This window comes from Eupeodes corollae, chromosome 3 (assembly GCF_945859685.1).
Source record: "Eupeodes corollae chromosome 3, idEupCoro1.1, whole genome shotgun sequence".
NCBI lineage: Eukaryota > Metazoa > Arthropoda > Insecta > Diptera > Syrphidae > Eupeodes > Eupeodes corollae.
In genome coordinates, this window is record NC_079149.1 from 72,476,332 (window position 1) to 72,500,274 (window position 23,943).

The window sequence follows — 23,943 nt, forward strand, 5'->3', positions numbered from 1 at the left end:
GGCCCCTTATGTGCCAACAAATGTAAATTTATCATAAGTAACAAATTATTTAAAATCGTAGTTGTATATATTATTATGTGAAATAAAACAAAATTTAATTCAATTCGCATTATTTTCAGTTCTTCTTAAAACTCCGTGAGGTAAACACCTCACTCAGAGATATGGACTTGATGCTCAACCAGCGCTCTATTTAGAGTGGCGACACCACTCAAAATGCTTTCTGACGTTTTGGTTTATTCGATATGTGAATCTTCTTTTACGCTTAAAAAGCATTTTAGGCGTGTTGAGTTCGCTGCCCAATAATAGGCGTTTTTATTTTTTAAGCTTTTTAGAACGTTCATTATGGGAATGTTCTTAAGCGCTTAAAAATTGAAGCTAGACATTTATTAGCTTAAAACACTGTTTAAGGGTTTTGAAATTTTTGGAGGTACAAAAAATGTTCAAAGAGATAAAAAAAAGATTTCTAGCTTTTGGAGCGTTTTTCCAAAAAAGCGGTTTTAGCTTAAATATGACTTTAAGCATCCTAAACAAATATTTTTTTTTCATACAAATACCCTGAAGAAGGCTAACTTAGGGGGAAAAAGTTTTAGAATCAAATTTGCAATACAAATAGCCTAGCAAAAAAAAGACTACTCTATCGAACTAAATTTTTAATCAAAATAAGAAGAAGGAGCAAATATTTTTTCAGACAAAATATTTTTCACTTCTTTTTAAAAAAATACCCAAATTAATCTCTGATATCGTATATCGCCAAAAAGGAGTAGAAAAATCCCGCGCTGTGCTTGTGTCACACAAAAATTATCAAATTTAATCGGCGGCATTTCGTTACGTGGCATATTGCTTGGTAGGATTTCGTTACGATCCCTAGATTTCTACGTTAAAACAAAAAAACTAATTTATGGTATGATAACCCGCAAAATAAAAATATCGCACATATGTACCTCTGCAATTTCTAATGATTTATTTATTATCATCTGATGGACTAAAAACATATATAATATTGTTAAATAACTAACTATTCAATGAAAAAATCTTAATAAAGTCATTCCAGTGAATACAACGACCTACCTAAGAAAAATATTAATAATATTAAAAGTGTATGTACATATATAAGTTAACGACAAACAAGCTGAATCCAACAAAAAGCTAAATCAACAATTCTTTCGTTCTCATAAGTTATGTTAAGTTTAGTTTAAAAATTGTAAATTAGTCTTAAGCGAGAAGCGAAGAAATAAAAATGATTTTTTTTATAATCATTAAACAATAAATAATTTAATTGGCGCCCAACGTGCTTTAAAGTTCATAAACTTAAGTCGTCCTCAAGCAGCACGCCGCGAATGTAACTAACAAAAGAAACCCAAAGTATTTCAAAGTTCATAAAAATAAGTCGGCCTCAAGCAGCACGCCGCGAGTGTAACTAATAAATACAACCCAAAGTGTTTCATAGTTGATAAACATAAGTCGTCCTCAAGCAGCACGCTGCGAATATAACTAATAACAAATACAACCCAGTATTCTAAAACTCATAAAAGTCGTCCTTAAGCAGCACGCCACGAGTGTAATTTAGAATTAAAAACCCAACTTATTGTGACTCAAGAAAGTAAAATAAGTGCAGTGAATCACGATTGAATCGATCGACAAAGCGAACAACGAGGAAGTGCGAAAAGGGTACCGCAGTAGGAAGCGAAAAGGACATCTACCCTTTTGCCAGCGTTGGAACATGAACTTACTTACCACAATTATTATTCTGTAAGAAAAATTTTTAAATTTACAATTGAGAAAAAGTGATAAATATTTAAATAAAATTTTATTTTTATACAAGTTATTCAACAAGTAACCATTTGAACCTAAAATAATTACAAAAGTTTTTTTTTCTCTCATACAAATTTTTTTTCTCTTGTCAATTTAATTTGACTTATTAGACGATATTTTTTAGTTCATAAACTTAAATCAAAATATTTAAAATTAATTAACATTCCATTTTAATAAATTGTATTTTGCAAAATTCCCAAAATTACGAAAGAAAGTAAATTTAAGAAAAGAAACACGCAAGAAAACGCAGTTTCTAACCCTCTACCAAACATTTAACTCCCAAATTTTACCCTACCTCCTCCCAAACCAAACGCAACCACTTCAAACCAAGGTGCAGCAATCGCCACACCAGAATTAGAACAACTTATCACAAATATTGTTTCAAAAGAAATGGGTCCAATGGTCCAATCGCTAATAAATCCACACGCAAACTTTTATAAAGGCAATGAACAAGGCATTGATATTCAATTTTCCGGGAACTTAACTGATCTCGATAAAGTACCTGATTTGGTACGTACTCTAAGGGATTTCTCAGGAAGCTCTGGCGAGTATAGCTTTAGGCACGCCTAAATATTTCAGTATTCTTAATACCATAAGAAATAAGATTGTTGGCAATGCAGATGCAATGTTAGAATCTTATAACACACCCTTAAACTGGAAATGCATATCTAAATGCCTAACTACCCACTATGCCGACAAACGTGATCTAGGTACTCTTGAGTACCAGAAGGCAACTCTTATACAGAGTAACAACAGTGTCGAAGAATACTATCAAGTAGTTTACAAACATTTATCATTAATACTTAACAAAATCTCTAGTATGAACATCTATACAGATGCCATGCATCTGCTAACAGAAACATATAGAGACAAAGCTCTAGACAACTTCATTAGAGGTCTTAGAGGTGATCTTCCGAAAAGGTATCAGAGAACCTGTAGACCTTCCACAAGCTTTGTATTTATGTCAAAAACTTGAGAACAAAAGCTTCCGCTCATAACAAAAAAGCAATCCAAGATTTGCCACCTCGCGAACCAGTTCATACCCCGTAGCAACAATTGTTCCCAAATCTGGTACATTTTCAACAACACCCCCAACAACGGTCTCATTATCCGCAATATTCACAATACCCTCAATATCGACATCAATTTCAACAACGTTACCAATACCCTCAACAGTATGTCCCACCACGACAAACTGGGCCAAAACCTTTTCCTACACCAGTGCCATTGGATATTGACCAATGCATACGGTCAAAAGGGGTCAATTACATAAATAAACCGAAGCTTCACAACCCATTATTCGGTAAAAGACGGAATGAACAAACAAAACACTCCATCCCCATCTATACAAGCACAACCAAATGCAAAGAAATTTCCATGTCTCAACAACACCATCCTATTATGATTCAATAAATAATCCAAACTTTGAGCAAGCTGATGAAAAAATTAACATTGCTTGAAATAATATTCAGCCATAATATGATTACCCTTACCAATCTGACATCAATGCTTACAATTCACTTTTAAATTCAAGGAATACAATGCATATTTGAGACGAATCATTAGAAGATTATATTGCAAATCAAAATAACTACTATCAACAACTTAACGACTTCGCAGGTATTCATTTTTTAGGTTAACAAGTTCGTCCTTGTCATACTTTGAATGTAAAACGAGCGACGGTAAAATCTTAAAATTCTTAGTCGATACAGGGTCAAACAAAAACTATATTCAGCCCAGCTTAGTAAAGAATCCAACTACCAATAAACAAAACTTTTTTGCAAATTCGATTGGCGGAAATAAGACAACATACTATCATAAATTTTTTCGTTATCAATACCATACAAATACAATTTTTCATTCTTCCCACAATAAAGTCTTTCCACGGAATTCTAGGCAATAGGCGTGTACCATCAACTTAGCGCTCCAAGCGCTCCACTATTTTTTAAGTTAGACAAAAAATCTCAGCTGAGCACTGAGATTTTTTGCGGAGATTTCTGAGACAAAAAATTCATGGATTCATTTCTCAATTTGCTTGCTCACCCAAAACAGCTGTTCAGTTGTCATTTGTCTGGTGTGGCGCGTAATTTAAATAATGTTTAAGAAAAGAAATAAAATTTAAACATTTTTATAAATTAATTAAGAAGTTTAGCAAATTTTTGAGGTCAACGTGGTGCAATATCTTTTCATCGATACAACCGAAAATATAGATGTATTGAGAACTGGTAAGCATAACTTTTTTTTTCCAAAAGTAACAATGAATTATCAATAGAAAAAAATAATAAATTCACATCAAAAACTACAATTGACAACATATGTTTTTGACAGCTTATGTTTGTACGGAGATTCTTGTCCCACAAAACGATTCTGCCTCCGTCAATCTGACATTGAGCGCTCACTGAGCGCTCAGTTGATGGTACAAGCCTAATGACAGCCTTAAAGACTTGTCAGCTGTCATTTTTACAAAAGAAAGTTATATGCTCATTAAAAATAAAATAAAAATTCGACTCAAACAGCAAATTTCCGATTCAATAAACTCCCTCACCATTAGAGACAGTCACATGTCACAAGAACAAAAAACAGAAGTTCACAAACTTACGGAGTCATACTCTAACTTATTCGCCGAACCTGATGAAAAATTAACCTACACCACGACAGTGAAAGGTAGGATTAGAATATCGAATGATGAACCAATCTATACAAGATCGTATCCATATCCCATGTCCTTAAAAGACTAGGTAGAAAAGCAAATAAACCAACTTCTACAAGATGGTATCATCAGACCTTCACGGTCCCCTTACAACTCACCAATATGGGTCGTACCCAAGAAAATTGATGCAAATGGTGAAAAGAAATACCGACTAGTTATCGATTATAGGAAACTAAATACAGTTACCATACCCCATCGTTACCCGATACCGGAAATAAATGAAGTCCTTGCCCAACTCGGACAAAATAAATTTTTCTCGGTACTCGACCTAAAAAGCAGATTTCACCAAATTAACCTTCACGAAAGTGACTTTGAAAAAACGGCTTTCTCGGTCAACAATGGAAAATATGAGTTCGTCAGACTTAAATTCCGTCAAGTTTTCAAAGAGCATTAGACGACATTCTTCGGGAACATATAGGAAAAATATGCTTCGTCTATATAGATAATATAGTCGTATCAAAAATCTATCCAAAATTTTCAAAACCCTTCAAGATGCAAATCCTAAAGTCCAGATGGACAAATGTGAGTTTTTAAAAAACAATGTAGAGTTCCTAGGATTCATAATATCTTCTGAAGGAATTAAAACAAATCCCAAGAAGATAGAAGTAATAGCCCAATTTCCATGTCCAAAGACACTAAAGGGCCTACGATCATTCTTAGGCCTATCAGGGTTTTATCGACGATTCATCAAGGACTACGCCAAGCTAGCGAAACCCTGACTGTCTTCTTAGAGGGGAAGATGAACGCACGTCCAAACAATTTTCTAACAAAAAAATAATAAACTTTTATAACGCAGCTGTTGAAGCATTTCAAAAACTAAAAAATTGTCTCATCTCCGAAGATGTAATTCTCAAATACCCTGACTTCAAAAAAGGATTCCACCTTACAACGGATGTCTAACTACGCGATAGGTGCAGTACTTGAAGAAGACGGCAAGCCCATAACGTTCATCTCAAGAACTCTATCAAAATCAGAAGAAAACCTGGCAACAAATGAGAAAGAGATGCTGGACATCATATGGTCACTCAATACTCTCAAAAATTATCTTTACTGATCAGCCACGGTTAAAATTTTCACTGACCACCAACCCTTGACACCAATAACAAACTTAAGCGTTGGAAGGCTATACTCGAGGAGTATAAATATGAATTAAAGTACAAACCCGGCAGAACCAACGTTGTAGCCGATGCCCTACCAAGACCACCAACGGACAGCAATATCCATTCCTTGACAATCACCCAACATAGCGACGAAAGTTCAGGACAATATCTCAAATTATTTTATTAGAAGGAAAAACAGCGTCATACAATTTCAAAATCATTTTCCCCACTTATCACAGGCATACAATAATAGAACTAACATTTATTAATGACAAAATTATCAATATTTTTAAACGTTATCTGAATCCATCTGTCATAAATGGACTTCAGACAAGCGAAAGAATACTTGGAAGAGCTCAAGAAATGTATCCCACCCATTTTAAACAGTATAGAATTAGATTTGCAATAAAAACAGTTGTAGACTTACTTGAACCAGAACAACAAGAAAATGAAATTATGAAAGAACACAATTGTGCATATAGGAATAGCAAAGAAAACAAATTACAGATTTTAACAAAGTTTTATTTCCCCCAAATGCGACGGAAAATAGAAAAAATAGGAGAAGAATGCATTATTTGTAAATAACCTAAGTACCACAGGCACCCTACTAAGCCTTTAATAGAACCAACCAACATATTCTGGACAAATATTACACATAGACATTTTCTTCACAAACGAAAGAATCATTTTGACCGCCATAGACAAATTCTGCAAATACTCTTTCGTAAAAATTCTAAAATCAAGATCCGCCGATGACATAAAACAACCATTAAGAGATTTAATACTCTCATTTGGCGTTTCGGATACTATAGTAGTAGATAACGAAAAATCTCTAAATTCTAACTCTGTTCTCTCTCTGGTAGAAAACTTTTTTACTTAAAGGTTTACAAAACAAAACCATACAAGAGCACAGCTAATGGACAGACAGAACGTTTTCACTCAACACTATCTGAAGTGATACGTTGTCTCAAATCCCAAAACCCGAACTACACATTTCCGGAACTACTCGATAAAGCCATCCTTGAATACAATAACTCTATCCATTCCACTACAGGAAAAAAGCCAAAAAATATTTTCTTTACAAGGGAACACTCCAACAATCCCCAAGAACTCGAAAGAGAAAATACCTCACACAGAATTAAATAGAAACAAGACGCAGACCTTTAATATCACAATAGAAAGAAAAATCCTCCTAAAGAATTTTCCGTTGGCGAAGTAATTTACGTTAGAATGAATAAAAGATTAGGAAATTAACTATCTCCAAAGTCATCACTTATTCAGAAAAAACTATCTACAAAAGTTTAATTAAAAATTAATACCCTCTCTTTACATTAGGTTTCTGGTACACTTTCGTACCGTACACACAAACATCCAGATACTGGATTACACAAACTCTCATTAAAATCAATACTGGAAGTGCCAAGATACAAAATGGTTCCTTTAAAATCATACACGTTATTGACATGGACGCAACTTTATTGAACAACTAGAAAAGGCCATATCCAATGTGAAATCCCAACATCCTTTGTATCCCATCCTCTCCTCCGAAATCCAAAAGAAAAACAATAACCTCATAAGACTAAAAGTAAGAAGAAAGAGATCACTAGATTTTATAAGATTTGCGTGGAAATGGATCGCCGGAAACCCGGACCACCACGACTTAGAAATATTAACAGATAAAATAAACAATGTACTAGTTAAAAACAATAATACGTTATTAATAGACTTACAATAGAAAAGATACATGAAATATCAAACTTAAAAAATAGTGTAATTCAAACTTTCAAAGAACTAAATAGCATAGAAAATAGTGTAATACTAAAACTAAAATACAAATTAGAGTTAATTAAGGAAGAAATCATAAATATCGCTTATGCAATACACTGGTCAAAAGCCAATATTGTAAATTCCTATATTTTAAGTAATAATGAAATAAATGTAACGGAAACCATACTAAAAAATGAAAATTTTCAATATGTAAACATAGGTGAAGCGTTAGAATTTGCCAAAATCAAAATTGCTTCTAATAATAAAAATATAATCTATATACATATTAGATCTTCCTACAAGCGAAAATAATTCTTGTAGTAATTTTATAATAAAAGCAATAAAGAAAAAAATGTATTAATAAGATACCATATGAAAATATTTTAGAATGTAAAGATAAGATTTATGGAATAATTAAGGAAGTAAGAAATACAATGAATTAACTATATGTAATAAGAAAAATATAATAGACATAAGTACCTCTACTTGCATACCAAATTTGTTAAAGAGCATTAAACCAACATGTACCCAAATAAACAACGAACACATCCCATCAATAGAAGAAATAACACCAGGAATTATCCTACTCAATCAATTAAATGGCCCTGCGATAATCAACGAAGAAACAGTAGAACTCAATGGAACTTACATCATCCGGCATACAAACTCCTCAATTCAAATAAACTGAAGAGAATTTAATAACAAAGAAATGATCAACTATCATATCATGCCAGCAGTGCTTTAACCAGCACCAATGTTAGAAGCCAAAGAAGAATTCTTGTCACTCGAGATATAATATTTGCCTTCAAACTCTTTCGAAAACGTAACAACAAAAATAGCAAAGTAAAGGTTACATCGGCAACAATACTAGATCAAAATCCAAAACCAATGATAATAGGAGTTAAGGACATCGCAAACCATATAAGGTCATCGAACGAGGACTTTTGAATTGAAGGATGGAGGAGTTAACGACAAACAAGCTGAATCCAACAAAAAGCTAAATCGATAATTCTTTCGTTCCCGTGGGAACACTATTGGGTAAGCAGCAACACGAGCGCTGCTTTTGCAGACACGGCGTCTGGCAGGAACACACGCCAGTTGCTGATATGCTGCGGTAGCAGGTTAGAATAAGTTATGTTAAGTTTAGTTTAAAAATTGTAAATTAGTCTTAAGCGAGAACCGAAGAAATAAAGACTTTTTTTTATAATCATTAAACAATAAATAATTTAATTTATATACTATATAGCAATAAATGTAGCTAAAATATGGTGTTCTAGAGAAAAAGTGTGGCTTAACATAATATTCTAATAAGCCCCTCAGTTATAATACGTAATGAAATATTTTTCAATTTATATATTTAACTAAATGAAAGTTAAACTTATTTTTAAAACGCCTTAGGTTAGGGTTTAGCGAGAGAGTTTGTACAAAATTCTTTAAAAATACAACACTAAGTCTATTTTAAACGACGAGGTTAGAACATAGAATTTAAAGAAAAGTTTAAAAAAATGAGGCCACAGTAATTTATGCATCGAAAAGAAGACAATTTAGCTTATTTTGAATGTTTTCACTGCTCTGAATTTGATTTGATTTCTTTAATATGTATTTTTTATATTTACTAACCTTTATTAAAAGTCTTTGTATTATAATCCATTCTTGTAACTATATGCATTAGACCAAGCGTTAAATCCAGTAATTCTGATTATTTAGTTATTGATTTTGATATTGGTCTTAATGATAATACAAGTTTCGAAATCAAGCACCGAACGCAAGATATAATGTGCACTGGAGGTTGGGTTTCAACCCATGTGGAAGGTTGTTGCGGCTAGGAGAAGTGTTTCCACCAAAGCACCTCTTCCTTTATCCATATGGCAGCAAGATGAAATCAACGGTGACGTCTACAACTACTTAGTGAACATATTATAATGCTTCTACAACCTATTCGGTACCCATGCCTGCAAGGAGCGGTTTATCCAGCTCCCCGTCCTTGGAGTTATAGTAAGGCTCTGGCCCTCCGGTTTGGGGTATTGCCGTTGTGGTGACTTTCCGACCACGTACAAATATTTAAGTTAAGAACAACCAACTAGCGTCGGATAGGGACGGTAAATCCGTGGTGAGGAAACAAGCAAAACTTCGGATTTGTGCTTGATATGTTAGGTCCCTTAATAGACCACTTTGTGCTGAGTAGTTTGGGGAAGCCTAAACTGTAGTTGAAACTAGACTCGGGAAAAAATCCTTCAGTCCCAACAGTGTGAGCCAGCGCTTCACGACAATTTGCATCAAGGCTGAATTTGCCAACATAAGCTTCATACGACCACATGCTCCATTCAGGGAAAACATGAAGAAGCATACAAAACGGCACTGCACATAAGGACCATAGCTGCTCGCGAGCACTAGGAGCAACGAACATCGGATTCTCAAATGAAAAATTGAGCATGAGAAGCTCTTAAATGTAAAAAAATTATCCCATTATTACCAGCCGCGAACCGAAGTTGAACCGTAGTCAATGCTAGAATATGGACACATTACTTCTCCAAACTGTACACACTTCGCTGCAAGGGGGATAACACATCGAATTTGAGGTCCAACAAGGTTGCTTAAGCTGACTATATCGTCGTTGAATTATTCAAATCAGCAGGCGTTGCCTTGTGAATCACTTAAAATATGGTCGGAAAAGGAGACCATAAGAGTATCGGTGTATAACAGTATCTATACTTTATAGAGCAATGTCAAGTTTTGGCACCCATGTCGAACCTGTGCGTTTGAGCAGAATGACTATGGAGAATGCACGCTGCACCATCAAGATCTCATCAATGTTTTTGATGTCAAAAAAAGGATTTAGACAAGGCGATGACCTGTAATGTGACTACTTTAACCTCGTTCTTTAAGGAATCGTGCAGAACTCAATTGTCAACATTAGAGGCAATATTTTCCACAGGCAAATTGCTGCTTCTTTGTACTAGGAAAGCCCTTTCTCGAGCAACTAACTGACTATTGCTGCAACAACTTTTAATCCAAAAACAAAGCAAGTACGAAAGCTTAGAAAGTTTTCATAATCATACAGTTTGGAATTGAAAGAAAAGTTTTATTAAAAAAAACTTACAAATTTGTTATCTATTCACTTTGATAACTTTACCACTATGAATAAAAAATACAATTTTTAGTTTAAGCGTCAACATGGAGTCATTCAGTAAGATAGGTTTAATTTATTAAAAGGCTTAGTTTTTATGAATTTCCTCCAGTTTTAGAACTTACCCCAAGGAAAGCATGGTTTGTTTGTTTTATCAATTTTTTTAGAATTTTTGTATAGAAAATAATTAAATAAAATAAATAACGAAAAGCGTAGTAAACAAGAAACTAAGAAAAATGAATTAAGAAAATGTAACTTGTTTTAAAATAAATTTAGTATAAAGTAGAACTTACACTCAGGCTTTTACTCGACATTCCGTTCTCGCGGCCTTTGGCGAGTTGGAAAATTGTATCTGGTAGAAAATTACTGAACTAGAAAAGTTTCACAAAACGGACTGTTGCGCCACCTAATTTATATACATATATATAGAATTAATCTTTGTACTTAACAAAACGTACGAATTTCGGCTCCGAAAAGTAAGAGAATTTATAATTGAATTGTGGTGAGGAATGCAACTCGACATTTCACCAGAACAGTGCTTGTAAGAATAGCAGTAAAATAAGCATTGCAGCAATGTTCAATGTGTGTTAAATGTGGTTTAAATTATTTACTAAAGATTTTAAATTCTAGAAGAAAGATTAAAAATGAATCTACTATCTATATTAGAATGTAAAAACTAAGGCCTGTCTGAAAATGATTATATAGGTATACTAAATAAATACATGCGAAATAAATGTCTAGGGTTAACTGAGTGATCGGCACTCCAGACAATTTGCAGAGGCCTATTCAACAAGATTATTGTCATTTAATTTGATATTAATTTAATCCACATTTCTTACCTTCATTAAACAGTACATTTTGAACTCCGATATCTCTTGATTTGGGTTTATTTTTTTCGGAATAAAGTTTTTCTTTTACTAAATTTTGTAATGTTTCTAGAAGATGCCGTTGCTCAGTTTCCATTTTTAGTATCAAAGACTTTATTTCTGCAATATCCTCCTTTGTAGCTAAAGTTTTTTTATCACATAGGTTATCATCAATCAAAAAGACGTCGGTCTGCGTACCAACTGAAACTAAAGGGCTATTTTCTTCAAGAGGTTTTAATGATGATGCTTGATATTGCTTCTGTTTGGAATTATCCAAAACGCACCTCGGTATAAAGTTTGAAGATATTTTATTTTTACCCGCTCTATCTAAATACTGCGGTTTATTTAAAGGAACATATTCCATAGTATTATTAATCGAAGAAGTAGCTGATTCACCGGTTCTTAAAGGATACACATTAGATCTTTTGGAAGTTAAAGACAGTTCATTGTACAAGGAAACGGCATCTTGTGGGTATGGATCACTGGGTATGCATTTATTTTTCCAAACTGAATAAGACGTAATTATATTCGAGGGAGAACATGACAGGTTCTCAGATGGTTTTTGGCTAAAAACAATTGAGATTTCTGGGACAGAAGGACGACATTCAGTTGCTTTCACATCCGATGCTATTGGTTTTGGAGCACACCGAGGAATCAGGTCGTCATTTTCTGATTGAAACATTTCGTCTAATGAATATCCTGTTTGTAACTAAAATTTAAATTTAAATAACAGAACACACAAATATTTTGTATCAACGAACTAAAAATTGAAATGGAATCTGCAATCTGTCAAAAATTTAAATCCAAATCAAAATCAAATTTGAAAAAAAGGAATAGGCGAGTTCAGAAAATAAAATGTTCTTGGTGCGTTCTTTTTCTTTTAAATATTTACAAGATCGAGTCAAAAATATAGATTTATATGTGCCTGTATAATCGAATAATCGAGTTCATAGCTGGTTTTTTGTGTTTGTGTAATTCTGAATTTTCGTTTTCAGATGATACCCATTTTGTTTGGATTTGTTATGCAGCGTGTTTTTTATACTTAATACTTTAAATTTTTTTTTAAAACTAAATTATATTTTGTAGATAAACTGTCACTCCCTATAAATTTAAATTCAATCCGATCTAGCAAGTTCTTTTGTTACACAAGTTTAAGTACAGATGTTAAACAATACTAATATTAGGTTTGTTCAATCAGCACAATTCCAATGTAAATTCATTAAAACTGTCAGAGAAAATTCAAGCAAGAACGTCACACTTTAGATGTTCGGAAGAAGAGATCAAATGAAACTCGGCATAAGCAAGAGTGAAGGAATGATAATTTAAAAAGATAATTCAATTATTAGGAATGAAAATATTGGATTAGTATTTCTTTTTAATCTTCTTCAAATTTATTTGGTGTTAGTAGAAAACTAAATCACCTTAGACTGATTTTTACTCTAAGTTAGCTGTAATTCACACATCATTATTTCAAATTTTAAAGCAAAAATACAAAGGGAGGAAAAAAATAAAAAAATATAATCGAATAATGATATCACCTAATTTTTCAAGTTTTCACTGACATACGCTAGCTCAAAAAAGTATTGCAGAATATTTAAAACTAGAGTAAACTACATAGTTCAGCTCAATGAACGCTAATCAATGTAAGTCAGTGCAGACATTTTCTCAATGAACACAAGAAAGCTACACCAGAGTATCATTTCAATGTACAGATATTAAATTATCGTTAGTTTATATATTTTTTTAAATGGAATATTAATAGAAAACAGAAACTAATATTTTTTCTTTAACGTTGTATCTTTCGTTATATTGCTATACTGTTACTCAAAAATTGGTCTTTCCAATTTAAAAACAACTCTTTAATTGGAATCAGATTGTAAGTATTACTACATTGAACGATTTTTAAATAACACAATTTTGAATAAAATGATATTTTATAGATATAACCGCTGTCTGTATTCAATCAGCTACAATGAACTACTCCGGCAGAAGTGACTGAGCACTAGTGTGCTCTATACTAATTTTTGGGCTAGTGCGGGTTTGTGAAAACTTGCAACATCAGGTGATGTCATAATACGATTATATTTTGTTAATGGATAGAGATGATTTTTTCCCTCGCTCTGTGTTTTTGATTAACATTTTTGAATAATGCATACATTAGAGCTAACTTAAAGGTAGTATGCAGCCCAAACTAAAATTAAGTTCACTTTTGTTTCTCAAAACGTCAGCCAAAAACCTGGGCTAAATTTTGACAGAAGAAAGTTGTGTAGAAAATGTAATCGATATTGTGGCGAACTATCCTCCAGGGGGATGTTGCTTATATTCGGCGTATTTTTTTTTCTAAAATGTTCTAATTTTTGTTTTATTTGTAGCAAACTCCTTTCAGACATGAAAGTACAGTAATTCTTCATAACTCAATTGAATTAAACCTTAGACATTTAATGATGGGTCGTTTTGAGACTATTTTTTTAACAAAAACTTTTTTAAAATATATTTTTAAAAACTTACTTAAAATATACACTCGAAATATCATTTCTAGTTGTTGAAACAAGTTTTTCAAAAGTTTTAATACAGTAAATTACTGCCTCTGGTGAATCAGTTTTCTCCCAAAACCAAATTCAATTTTGAGCAAGACAAGTAAAAGATTAAAATTAAATAATAATCCTATAATTTAATAATTTTCTCAAATTGTGTTTTACTTGCGTCGAACTAAATTTGTTTTCTTCAGATATTGTCAGAGCACTGTATATGAATGAAGTGCGAAAGAGAAAGGCAAAAGTAACAAATGAAACAGAAATAAATCTGTCTCGGTATGTACGTATAGCTATTTCTTGTTTGTTTTTGACGTTGGTGCTCCCTTTCCTAAGTATTTTTTCGCATTTGCCTATGTCATGCTTGCAACGAATGTAGAAATAAAAGATATCTATTGAAATAATACACAGAGTTAAAAACCTGAAAAGTCTTCGTTTTATATCGGATTTTTAGATAAGAAATCTAAAGGCTGTCAATCTGGAACCAAAAGAAAGTGGGCGCTTCTGAATCACTAGTGTTTTTAGCTTTTATTTCTAAAAACTTAGATATTCTGTACTCTTAAAAGTATGAACAAATATCTCATTCTCACTTTTGTTGTCAGAAGTCTAAGAATAGAATTTTTACGATTCCAGTTCTCATGATTTTTCTATTGCACAACTCAAAAAGGAAGATAAGAAATACAAAACCAAACTGATTGCTGGGTGAGAACTAATAGTGATACATAAACTGCGCAATTAAAAAGTCAATTCTTCAGCTTATATTTATTTCTAAGATCGGAAAGATTTCGGATTCTCATAAATAAAAACAAAATTCCTCATTAGTTGGTCCGTTATAAGACAGCTGATGTTTTTCCTTGCATTAATGAAGTGCGAAAAAGATAGGAATAAGAACAAAAAATAGAAATAAATGTGTCTTTCTATTTTTTTCTTTACTTTGTGCTTGTGTTTAGTATAGCTGATACCTCAATATGGGACACGAAAGTTAATGCAAGTGGACGATAGGTATACCCACGGTTGCTGCTTGAAAAAAAAGCTTGTAACCAAAGTATTTCAAGTCCGAAAATATTTTAAACACAGATTAATGAATTCATCACATTTTGCTTAACACATTTTTTATATTATGCAGATGACAATTGTTTTCACCATTTTTGTTATGTCGAAGATCACAATATATTCATATATTTTTATAATAATTTTACTAAAAGTTGTAAGGTTAGATTTTGAATTTTTTTATGGCTTGTGTATTGCGTCCAATTCAGATTAAGAGTTTATACTTTTAATAAAGTTATTATCTACACAAAGTTGCTTAATTGAGTTTAACCGTTGTTTCTCTTTAGCCAAGTGAGTATGTTTAAAGAACCTCTTCGTTACTCAAATTGTCGATCATTTTTTTTCGTTTTCGAAAAACATGACCAAATGGACTTAAAAATGAAATTTCCCCTCTGACGTAGTGTACAAATTTCGGCTAAAAAGTTAGTGCACACTGGTTTTGACGTTTCACAATCAGTTACTCGGTAAGGATACAAGAATTCAAAATGAAATGAATCTTTCGGTATTTAAACACAAATATAAATCAATCATATTATATCTTCTATTTGGTTTTATTGAATTTAAAAAGAAAACAAAATATTTAAAGTTCGGAAAACACAATGTTTAATCAGCCCTATCAGGTGTTTCGCCCGAAAGTCATTCTACCCTAAAAAATTCCCTTTTTCTTTTCCCTTGTTTTGAGTTTCACCCGAAAAAGAATGATGTTCGAAAAATTTCCCTTATCAGGAGCCTTTAATTCACTTGACAGCTAAAATGTTCATTTAAATTTTGGTGGCGAAGAAATTATTAGCAAAATGGGATTGGAGTGATCTATTAACTGCCTCCGAACAGTTTGACACAGTGTTGCCTCTTCTTCTTCTTCCTCAAGCAATAGGATATGCATGGCTATGCTTTGCATTTAGATTTTAAGATTTTGCGATACTAAAAAAGAAAACAAAAAATAATATTCATTTGTTGATTGATTTAATCCTTGTCAACAACAACTGTCAAAGCAAATATTCCGATGGTAAATTCGTTTCTATTTTCTGAATACGAAAAGGCACCCTCCTTAAGAAAGGAAGAGACATTTTGTATGTCCGCTTACTTAGAAAGTTTTTTTTGAAGAAATCGATCGGAGAGGGATTAAAAATCGTATAATGGCACTCAGAGGCCACAATTTTAAGAGGAAACTGCAATAACTCATTCGTTTTATACTTTTTTATATTTAAGAAAAAACTTAAGTTAATAAAGATTTCTCTGTTTCCATAACAGAGATGGGAAATTCATCGAGAGCTCAGTTTTTTGAACAAACCTATTTTTCGAACTGTCAGTTTAAATTCGAAGTGACATTTTATACGGGCGAAACTCCTGATAGCCTTTTAAAATTCGGTTGAACGAAAATATTTCGTGTGAAACTCCTGATAGGGCTAAATATTTTATATATTTGTATTTGTCATTAAAATGACAGTTCCGGACTTGCTTTTTAGTGCAATTTTGGATTCACAAAGCTAGTTAAATTTTGACTACGTAGTCACTAGCTTAATGAATGCACCCATTGTACGCATATCGAGCTAAAATTAGCTTCCATACATAATTCTCTCCAAAACGTAGTCAAGCTAGAGCGAGCCAAAGCATTTTAGCATTTTGTTTCATAGTGTACATCATTGAGCTCACAAAATTTATCGGACTGATAAATTGCTAGGTACATTTATTTCAAACTAGATTTTGACAGATTATTGAAAGTCGTGAGTGATCATTGTTAAATATTTTCAAAAACGTATTTTAATAGATAAAAATGATATTTCGAATATAAATTTAAATATATATAATATTATCTGCTAAACGATATTTAAAAAAGATAAATTTTAATTTGTGTATTTGTTAAAAAGATTGTCTCAAAAAGCTGAAGTTATTAGAAAAAAACGTGAAATAAATTTCAGGTCGAGCTTACTACCCTTGTTAAAAAATAGTGATATGTGTTTAGTTTATATTTGATGTTCTTGCTCTGCTTATCTAATTGAGAAAATTTTCAAAGTCTTAGAAATATAAACTGTCCCTATATATTTTCTGGAAGTTGTCCACACTGTTGGCCATCACGTTGACAACCTTGTAAAGTGTTCAAATGCTTTTTTTGGCATTAATGTCAGTTTGTAATAGAATATAAATCTGAAATAAATTTTGTCACCCAAACTCAACCAAAGTGAAGTTGTAAGGAATTCAAACATTAATTATATTGTTATTTTTCACAATTTGTTTATAAAATATGTCCGGTAAGTTTCGTTTATTTTGTATGCATTCGTGAACAAAAAATATATTCCTAGAAGAGCCTGCCTTTGAAAATAACATGGAAATCATTGAAGAAGATTTCGTTGTAGAGGAAAATTCAGAACCAATATACACTGTTGACATCAAAGAAGAAAACGATTATCATTCCGAAGAAATATTAATTTTCGATGAGTGCGAAGAATATGGATACAAAATTCCATTAGAAAAAGCATACAGTCGTTCGAGTGAAAACCAAGTATTTACACCCGCCGAAGAACAGTCACAAAAAAATGATAAAAGCTTAAAGTTATTTCGGGAAAATAATGGAGCTCTAAATCAAAACGAAGAGATTATCAAATTGGTAAACATTTTATAATATAAGTATTTTAAATAATATACCGATAAAATCTTATTTAATAGGAAACAAGGAATATAATCTGCCAGTCATGTGAGAATACTTTTCAAACCATGCAAGAAGCAGAATATCATGACTGTAAAAGTGCTAACACTTTTAGTGACATTATTATCTGCGAAAGTTGTCAGACTATTTTGGGAAATGAAGAAGATATGGAGAAACATCAGTGTCACAACACCCGTGAGGAAAATATCACATCTTTATTCACTTGTCCTGATTGTCCCAAATCTTTTTCACTGATAACAATGCTTCAAAAACACCAAAACTCACATAGAACGAAAAAAACACTCAACCAAAAATTAGCAAAAGAAAAGAAAAAAAATGATAAATGTGAAGGTGATCTGAATCACTGTTCTGTTTGCAATACGACTTTTTCATCACAAAAAAATCTTAAGTGGGTGTATATCAATTTTTAAAGTAGTATTATTAAGGTTTTATTTCATATTGCAGACTTCATTCTAAAATGCACACGAGGACACAATCTAAAACTATAGAGGAAGCTATGCCTATTGGCTCTCATACACGCGAAAAAAATAATTTTTTTTGCGAAATTTGTAACAAGAGGTAGGTAAACTGTTTATTTTTGTTTAAATTGAAGAGACTACTATGATCGATATTTTTAATGATTTGGATTTTTATGAATGTGCATATTTTAGCAGTATTTAACTCGACTAATCTAATTGGAAATTAAGAAAGTTCGCTAAATATTCCATAAAATATTTCTATAAAAAGCATTCAGGAGTGCAATCGGCTAAGGTGATTGTTGATAGATGACAATACAAATGATGGAATTTGATCTACGTAAGGTGGTAGTCAAATTGATACCGAAAAAGCTGTCACAACACGAATGTTTCAGATTATAATTGTCACAATTCATTGTTGCTATGGTGAAATTTTAAAACGATTCCCATAAAATATCTAAATAAAAGTATCAAATTGGTTGTGTTAAGATACTTACTTTTCTTCTGTTTTTTCGAATGTCGTTAGCTTTGTCGGTCACAAAAATTTGTATTTGTACCTAAAAAACGTAACTGAAAAAATGTTCTTTTTTTGTAACCGTCTAATAGCTCTATTTAGAAACGACATACATATTTGTAGCGAAATGACTAACACACTTTTTAGATATCAATTTGACTACCACCTTACATAGATCGAATTCGATTATTTTGACTGTCATCACCTTAGCCGATTCCACCATTTTTGAAGATTCTAGTTCAAAAAGTAAGACTTAAAAAAATGCAGTAATAGACAAAGTTCAGGATTCCCATGTTTTATTTTCTTCCACAAAAGTCTGCGTACAACGATGAATTATTGAAAAAAAACAGCTGTTATTCACAAACGATGAATGATAACATTTTTTGAAAGGTATATCTCAATTAAACAATATTCAAGGTTTTGATATAGGTATACTAATATAAATAAACTAATTATTCTCTATTAAAATACAAAAAATAAAACAACGAAAAAGCTGTGAAAATCTTCCACAAAAGTTTGCGTACAGAATGTTTTATACTTGTATTGCATTCTATTTAAGCAACGGTTCATTTTTTTAGCAAAACAGGTTTATTTCTTCGGGCTTTGTTTGTGCTTATCACGTGTGGAAAATAGTTGTTTGTAATTTTTGTTTTCGCAAAAAAACTATAAAATGGCTAATAAAGAATCAAGTGCCGTATTGCAAACGATTACTATTTCCAGCAAGACAACGACCCCAAACACACCGCACATAATACATGTATGTGGCTGGCATACAACACTCCCCACTTGCTACGAACCCCACCACAGAGTCCAGATATAAACCCCATTGAACACCTATGGGATGCTTTAGAAAGGAAGATCCGCATCCACGACATCCGAAATAAACCTCAGTTAAAAGAAGCCTTATTATCTGAATGGAATAACATATTAAGCAGTTCTTACACAGAAAAACTTGTAGGGTCCATGCAAAACCGCTTAAGAGAGGTCATAAGACTGAAAGGATATCCGACAAATACTAACACCAAAAGTAATAAAGAAGAATAATTATTTTTGTTTTTTTCTAACGTTTTTTTCATATCCACTTTTGTGAATAGTTTTTAAACTTTTTTTTCTTTCAATTTGTTTATTTCTGAATAAAGAAAATTTAGTTTATTTATGTTATAAAAAATCAACACCTTGAATATTGTTTAATTGAAATATACCTTTCAAAAAATTTTATCCCTCATCGTTTGTGAAAAACAGCGGTTTTTTCAATAATTCATCGCTGTACGCAGACTTTTGTGGAGCACTGTATGCAAAATGTTGATACATACATAAGTTTGATAATAAAATATTTAAACTTAAATACAAATTATTCATAAAACAAGATTATTTTTAAAGTTACTTAAGTTTTGTCCAAACAAAAAACATTTGTTTTTTTTTTATTATACATTTATAAAATAAATATTTGTTTTAACTAGTATTATTCTCAATATAGTAACGTAATTTAGTAATAAAAAGATTTAATTGAAAACATTCAAGAAATTATACACCAAAATCACAAGAAGTCAAGGTGATTTCGCTTATCGTTTATAAATGTATCTGTAGATTGAGATTTAATTAATATATTATTTTCTGCAGCTTTAATCACTCGCTTCTATTTGTACATCAAAACATGCACCAAAACATTGAAGAGCATAATTGCAGTATATGTAACCGACAGTTTGAAAACCAGATAAGCTACGATATGCATATGCAATTACATGCTGATCAGCCTACAAGGATTAGGCCACAAATAGGGACGAAACCTGGAGCAAGATTTGCATGTACCTACTGCGGCAAAGAGTTTTTGAGACCACACGAAAAGGTAAAGCACGAGCGGATTCATACTGGTAAGTATGTTTAAATTTTGCCAATAGTTAATAAAACTGACAAAGTATATTTTTCTTCTACCCAAATATATATGCTGTAACTGTGTTATTTTTAGGAGAAAAACCATATGAGTGTGAAGTATGTGGGAAGTCTTTTCGGGTATCTTACTCACTTACTTTGCATTTGCGAACTCATACGGACGTTCGGCCTTTTGTTTGTGCGCAATGTAACAAAAGATTTAAATCTTACGCTGTTTATTCTCACCACTTAAATACGCACTCAGAAGATAGACCATATAAATGTCCAATGTGCCCGAAATCTTTCCGAACTTCAGTTCAACTTTGTGGCCATAAAAATAGTCATACTAAGCCGTATAATTGTCCAGAATGTAATAGACCGTTTTCAAGCTTATACGCTGTAAAAATGCACATGAAAACCCATAATAAGGCAAACAAATCCAACGAAAATTTAAAGCATCGATGTGATACTTGTGGGGCGGTTTACGCTCGAATGTTTGCTCTGCGTTTTCATATGAAGGAACAACATTCTTCAGATTTTTTAGAAAACGAAGAGACAAATGTTAACAAAGACGATGAATCTAATACTATAACAAATGAATGCTTAAATGAAGATGAAGTTTCTACACAAGCTATCTTATCGGGAGAAGAGGTACATTTTAAGTAAATAATAAACAAGTTCAATGCTTTTGACTAAATTTTGTTTTTAACAGATTGTCATTGATAATTTTCAACCAGAAGAAATTGTGACCGATTGGTTAACGCAGAAATAAAGCTCTAAAGTTTATTTCCATGCAACTAGATATCCGAGTTGGAATCAAAAGCCGTATTTTATTATCCACGAAACATGTAATGCAATAAAAATTGAGATCCTGCTTTTTATGTAGGCTTATTATATTATACATATGTTGATATTGCTGTATTATATCTTGATAAAGTAGTATACAAATATTTAATGTATGACAACAAGGAGAAAATGAAAGATATAAACTTATTACATTCATGTATTACTATATCGTTTTATTTTTATAATTTATTTTATGGTAAATGCAGAAGTAGTATTTTTAGATGCTTAATCTAATTAAGGAACAGAATCAAGATGAAAAAAAAAAAACACTTTTAAGAATAATTTAATGCATTCGCCGTACACAATAAGTAATGTTAGTTTTTAATTTGTTGAGTATATCTCCTCAAGTATGTATGTATCAGAGCAAAAAAAATTGTCATGGGTCGAGGATATTGTATATCACTCAAAATCATTTATTTTGTGTATCTGTTGATCTTGTCATCCGTATAAAAATAACATTTGCAACCTTTTTTGTAAGTTGTCTAAAAAGCAATTTTATTACATTTAACTAATTTTTTTTAGGTGATCTGTTAATAAACATGTTCTCATGCCATACATTTTTTTTTCGCACCTTTAGTAAACTCTGTTAAGCCCTTGGTAGTTGTAAATTATAGTTCACAAAAATTTACTTTGTTTAATGATATAGATGGGTGCAAATGCAAAAGTATGATACCTTCTTATTGGGCGAGATGGAAACAAGAATTGTATTAATTGATAGATAATTTCTGGTCATTGCCAAAAACACTATATCAGTTTTCCCAGCCAGTACTACGAAATATGGAAATTGAAAATTACTCGGAACTTAATTCCATACTCTATTCCATAGTTTTGAATCAACATCTTATTAGACACTTTTTATAAACAATCAATTACACTCTTTCGTCGCTTTTTCATGGTTTAAAACGAAAATGTTGTTTAATACCTAACAAATTATCGAAAATACGTTTTCGATATATGTATATCGGTTATCTTTCATATCTCTGCCTGAAATTTATATTCATCCAATTCGTCGTCGAAATTCTGTAAAATTTCTATTGATGAAAGCTACCTCGAAACGAAATTGACTTTCCGAAGAAGGTAGCGTTGCCGAGAAAACTACCCTCCGCCGCGCCGGTTACCTCTATAGGACCGTATAAAAAGTTCAAGAGTAACTACACTCTATTCAAATTGAATATATAGTACAGTGAAGATAGGCGATTTTAATGCCAAGCTAGGAAGGGAAGACATCTTTGGTGGAATAATCGGGTAGAACAGCCTGCACGACAACACTTCCGACAACGGTTTCAGGCTCATAGATTTTGATTGACCATATTGCGATCGACGCCAGACACGCTTCCAGCATCATGGATGTACGAACTTTCCGAGGAGCTAACATCAACGCGGACTACTTCCTTGTTGTAGCCAAGGTAGCACTTCGGATTTCCAAACCCAAGGCAAAACAGGGAGGTGCTGGGAGAAGGTACAACGTCGAACGGCTACAATCGCCAGAGATCGCCAAATCCTTTTCCGACCGAGTTACAAGTAACCTCCCTCGAAGTTCTCTGCCGCCAACACAATGCTGGGTTTCAAACAGCCACCAACAAGGACACCCTGGTTTGATGAGGAATGTCGGCAGGCAAACAACAGGAACGAAAAGCGGCGCTGCATAAAAGGACGAGAGCTGCTCATGAGCTCTATGAGCAGAAGAGGCGAGAGAAACGCCGACTTCTCGGAGGGAAAAAGAGAGGACATGAGAAGCGTGCGGGCGGAGATGTTGAGAGGTTTAAACGCAGAAATGAAGTTCGAAACTTTTATGAACAGGAGAAACGAAATTCACAGGTACATAAACCTAGAACCGAATGCTGCAAAGACGAAAGTGGAAAGATCATAGTGGAATCGCAGTCAATGCTGAGGATATGGAAGGACCATTTCTGCAGACTGTATAACGTCGACGACGAACTGAATTCCGCTATCAGAAATCATGCCCGATGAAGTGAACATCAGTATTGTTTGCCCGATCCTCTAAACTGCACCAAATATAGAGGTATCAGTCTGCTTAACATCGCCTATAAAATCTTCTCTGCCGTAATATGTGAACGTCTAAGGCCCATCGTCAACAACCTAATAGGTCCTCATCAGTGTGGTTTTAGACCAGGAAAGTCCACAGTTGATCAAATATTCACATTACGGCAGATTCTGGAAAAAACCCACGACCCACAATCTTTTCATCGATTTCAGGCCGCATATGACTGCATCTACAGGGACGAGCTGTATTGAGCCATGTCTAGTTTTGGCATCCTTGTCAAACTCGTCCGTTTGTGCAGGATGACAATGGAGAATTCAAGCTTCTCCATAGAGGTTGGAAACAACTTAACAGAACCTTTTGATGTCAAAAAAGGTTTTAGAATAGGTGATACGCTGTCATGTCATTTTTTTAACATCGTGCTTGAAAGAATAGTGCAGAGCTCACACGTCAACACTAGAGGCACTATCTTTTAAGTCTGTCCAATTACTAGCATATGCTGATGACATTGACATAATCGAAAGAACTCAGCGTAATGTCAATGGGGCTTTTGTCAGTATTAAGGCAGAGGCGGCAAAAATGGGTTTAACGGTTAATGAGGGCAAAACAAAGTACATGCTGTCATCAAG

The 23,943-nt window shown here is 32.8% G+C and overlaps 2 protein-coding genes across 3 annotated transcripts in view; one reads left to right on the forward strand and one right to left on the reverse strand.

The window, feature by feature from the left end:
* The window catches only part of LOC129950974 (uncharacterized), a 39,528-nt gene extending 26,949 nt beyond the window's left edge, over window positions 1-12,579 (reverse strand). Inside the window, exon 1 of the mRNA XM_056062946.1 lies at window positions 11,356-12,579. Coding sequence (XP_055918921.1) covers window positions 11,356-12,064 — 709 coding nt within the window. The 5' untranslated portion in view covers window positions 12,065-12,579. The remainder of the gene's footprint in view (window positions 1-11,355) is intronic.
* Window positions 12,580-17,060: 4,481 nt separating this feature from the next.
* Window positions 17,061-21,867, forward strand: LOC129951981 (zinc finger protein ZFP2-like). 2 transcript variants are annotated; one of them, XM_056064383.1, is made up of 7 exons: window positions 17,061-17,212; window positions 17,264-17,568; window positions 17,628-18,016; window positions 18,073-18,186; window positions 20,218-20,468; window positions 20,564-21,117; window positions 21,179-21,867. In XM_056064383.1, exons 1-7 carry the CDS (start codon window positions 17,206-17,208, stop codon window positions 21,236-21,238), a joined length of 1,680 nt encoding a protein of 559 aa, XP_055920358.1. In that variant the 5' UTR covers window positions 17,061-17,205; the 3' UTR covers window positions 21,239-21,867. The 2 variants fall into 2 exon arrangements, with proteins under 2 accessions (XP_055920358.1, XP_055920359.1); XM_056064384.1 differs by having other exon boundaries at window positions 17,063-17,212; window positions 17,267-17,568.
* The last annotated feature ends 2,076 nt before the right edge of the window (window positions 21,868-23,943 follow it).